The 3,419-nt window shown below is 37.7% G+C and overlaps 1 protein-coding gene across 1 annotated transcript; it reads left to right on the top strand.

The window, feature by feature from the left end:
- Positions 1-608: 608 nt before the first annotated feature.
- On the top strand, positions 609-3,113 carry LOC143623004 (fructose-bisphosphate aldolase 6, cytosolic). Its single transcript, XM_077094010.1, has 3 exons — positions 609-698; positions 1,749-1,976; positions 2,139-3,113. Exons 1-3 carry the CDS (start codon positions 671-673, stop codon positions 2,957-2,959), a joined length of 1,077 nt encoding a protein of 358 aa, XP_076950125.1. The 5' UTR covers positions 609-670; the 3' UTR covers positions 2,960-3,113.
- Positions 3,114-3,419: the final 306 nt, after the last annotated feature.

Here is a 3,419-nt window from a genome sequence, read left to right as displayed (position 1 = left end):
AATCTTAATTGGTAGAAATGACGTGAGATCATGTTAGGCTTGCAAAATGTGATATGCAAGTGCTATTAATGTAGATCGTAGACAAAGGGGGAAGTTTGTATTGTGGCCCGAGATGGCTCCGATCATCTCCGTTTTTTTTGCTTAGCAGTGTAAATTTAAGTCTTTTTGTCTGAAAGTTTTTATACGTAATGTAAATTTACTTATTTTCGTTCGATAGCTTTGAGTCCGATCATCCTGCTTTATGAAATTTTAATACATATTGATTTCGACCACCCTATCATTTTCGTCAAAACTTCGCCACTGATCGTAGAAGACACTATAGGTGACCCTATAATGGTTCGGTTATTGCTTTCCACCGAAATTCAGTTTTTGCAAAATACGCACCCAAACCGATAACCAAAACCCATTCGGTTAATTCGTGGGTTTTCGATACGGTTTCGCTTCCTTCTCGAAGACGCATGGAAAGAAAGTATCTTTTAGATATTTCTTTTCGTGGAAGTTAGGTAAAGGGCAAAATGGTCCTCAAAGATAACCGACCTGTATCCTGGATTGGAGGCGATTAAACCGATGTCCTTTTCCTTTAAATCCAAACCCTCAACTCATCTTTAACTTCTTCTTCTTTCTCTGCACGCTACCTTTGTTTTTTTACAGATCTCAGATTCATTACACCATGTCTTCCTACAGAGGAAAGTATGCTGGTATAATCTCCATCTCCATCTCCATCTCTATCTATATGTATTTAATCTATTCATCATCATGTTCTAGCTTTAGTTTATGTTTAGATCTACTGATCTGTTTTACTTCGTTTAGTTAATAGTGTTTTAATTTCATATTATGGATCTATTATGGATCTGATTTGCAGTTTTAATCTGTTTATGTGTTATTAGATCTAGATCGGTTACGTAGACTTAGATATTATTATTATTATTATTATTTATGTGTTGAATGAATTGCGGTTACTGGTTCTGTTGATTAGTTTTTGTGATTTTACGAAGCGGATATTATGTTTACGTTATTAGGGATTTTAATCTGGTTATTGTTATTGTTGTATTGATTGATATGTGGTTACTGGTTTTGATGGCGTGTTTTGTGAGTCATGAAGTTAATATTTGGTTTATGTAGATAGTTTTTGTGGATCTGATGATTTGACTTTTTTAATACTAGTTTTTACTTTTTATGTTTGTAATTGTTGTGTTATATATATTTTTTTGCTGATTTGGTATATGGTTTGTTATGGTGAGATGTGATAAGTAGAGTCAACTGTTTCGGAATGGATCGTTAGGGACGATTGATTGATATGCTTCCAGTTGTTGATATGATGCAGATTTTCATTATATTAGTAAGATTATTTTTAATCAGATTGTATTTTAACTATTTTCAATTAGTTTAGTTGACTTTGAAGTCTAATTTAGATGTTTGACTTTGTGAATGTGATTTATGATTAATTTATTGGTATGATGATTTGAATGCTCATATTGTTTGAAATAGAATAGTTTGTTTGCTTATATGATTTGAATAGATGATAATATTTTACAACATCTTGTATTTTATAATTTTAATCTTACTGGTTCGTTTAGATGATACTGTTTTGGTTTGTGATTTTGTTAGAAGAAAGTTGTTTTTAAACTGATTGTTGTGTACATTTTAAGTTATACCTAAACTTTGTGAGTTGTAACTGTTGTATCATTTTGTTATTACGTAAGTTAATATCAGAAAACATGTAATAAATCTTTTTTCTTTTGTATCAGATGAGCTTATTGCCAATGCTACTTACATTGGGACCCCTGGCAAGGGTATTCTTGCTGCTGATGAGTCAACTGGTACCATCGGAAAACGTCTGTCCAGCATCAATGTTGAGAACATTGAGTCAAACAGGAGGGCTCTTCGCGAGCTTCTGTTTTGCACTCCTGGTGCTCTTCAATACCTCAGTGGAGTCATTCTTTTTGAGGAAACCCTCTACCAAAAGACTGCTGCAGGTATGCACATTTCTTAATGATTTATAGCACTGTTCTCACCATTTTTTTCCAATATGAATGTGTATATATGCTATTCAACATATTTAAACATCAGGTGCTGTTTATTCAGTCGAATTGGACTCTACTTTTGTTCGACTTTTAACATTCATAAATTATTTTCAGGCAAGCCATTTGTGGATGTCATGAAGGAAGCTGGAGTCCTCCCTGGTATCAAGGTCGACAAGGGTACCGTTGAGCTTGCTGGAACAAACGGTGAGACCACAACTCAAGGTCTAGATGGTCTTGCTGCACGGTGCGCCCAATACTACTCTGCTGGAGCCCGGTTCGCCAAATGGCGTGCCGTCCTCAAAATTGGTCCCAACGAGCCATCACAACTAGCTATCAATGAAAACGCAAACGGGCTAGCCCGATATGCCATCATCTGCCAAGAAAACGGTCTGGTCCCAATTGTTGAGCCAGAGATTCTCGTAGACGGGCCCCACGACATCAACAAGTGTGCTGATGTCACCGAGCGTGTGTTGGCCGCTTGCTACAAGGCTCTTAACGACCATCATGTGCTTCTTGAGGGTACACTTTTGAAACCCAACATGGTCACTCCCGGGTCTGATGCCAAAAAGGTTGCACCTGAAGTTGTGGCTGAGTACACTGTTCGTGCCTTGCAAAGAACCATGCCACCAGCAGTTCCAGCTGTGGTGTTCTTGTCAGGTGGTCAGAGTGAGGAGGAGGCTACAGTTAACTTGAATGCCATGAACCAGTACAAGGGTAAGAAACCGTGGTCCTTGTCCTTCTCATTCGGTAGGGCCCTGCAACAGAGCACACTTAAGGCGTGGGCTGGGAAAGAGGAGAATGTGAAGAAGGCTCAGGATGCGTTTTTGGCTAGGTGCAAGGCTAACTCTGAGGCGACTCTTGGAACTTATCAGGGTGGGTCCGGGTTGAGTGAGGGTGCATCTGAAAGTCTCCATGTTAAGGACTACAAGTACTAGACTGTGGTCTTGTGGGCTTTGAGGTTGGTAATTCTTTACTGAATTGTGTTTTATTGACGGTATGGACGAAGTGGGGTTTATGTTTTGAACCTTTTTCTATGGTTGTTTTCGGATTTTGGTTTTAATAAGAATGAGAAACACTTGGTTGTTTTGAGGTTTGGTTTATATTTCAACTGGTCGAGTTTTTGATGCGTATTTTCTGTACATGTGCTGTTTTGTTTCATATTATGTACTGAATTGTTGCCAGTCACATGTGAAGTTGCCAGGGGGTTTTGTTGCAATAGTGACTTGGATCTTGATTATGATATTCGAAACCAAACTATTATGCCAAGAAAATTGTTTTACTAATTATCGTAAATGGCGGTAAGGCTCTAGGTGTTCATAGTACCAAAATATTTCTGTTACCATTTGCTTTTTACATAGGAAACCATCTTAACGTTTTTGTTTAAACCAGCACAAC

The sequence above is a fragment of the Bidens hawaiensis genome, unplaced genomic scaffold (genome assembly GCF_021521415.1).
Source record: "Bidens hawaiensis isolate Kalapana, Puna unplaced genomic scaffold, B.hawaiensis_p1.1 tig00003244_1, whole genome shotgun sequence".
NCBI lineage: Eukaryota > Viridiplantae > Streptophyta > Magnoliopsida > Asterales > Asteraceae > Bidens > Bidens hawaiensis.
The sequence above is the reverse complement of the archived record's forward strand: the minus strand, read 5'-3'. Positions and strand labels throughout refer to the sequence as shown.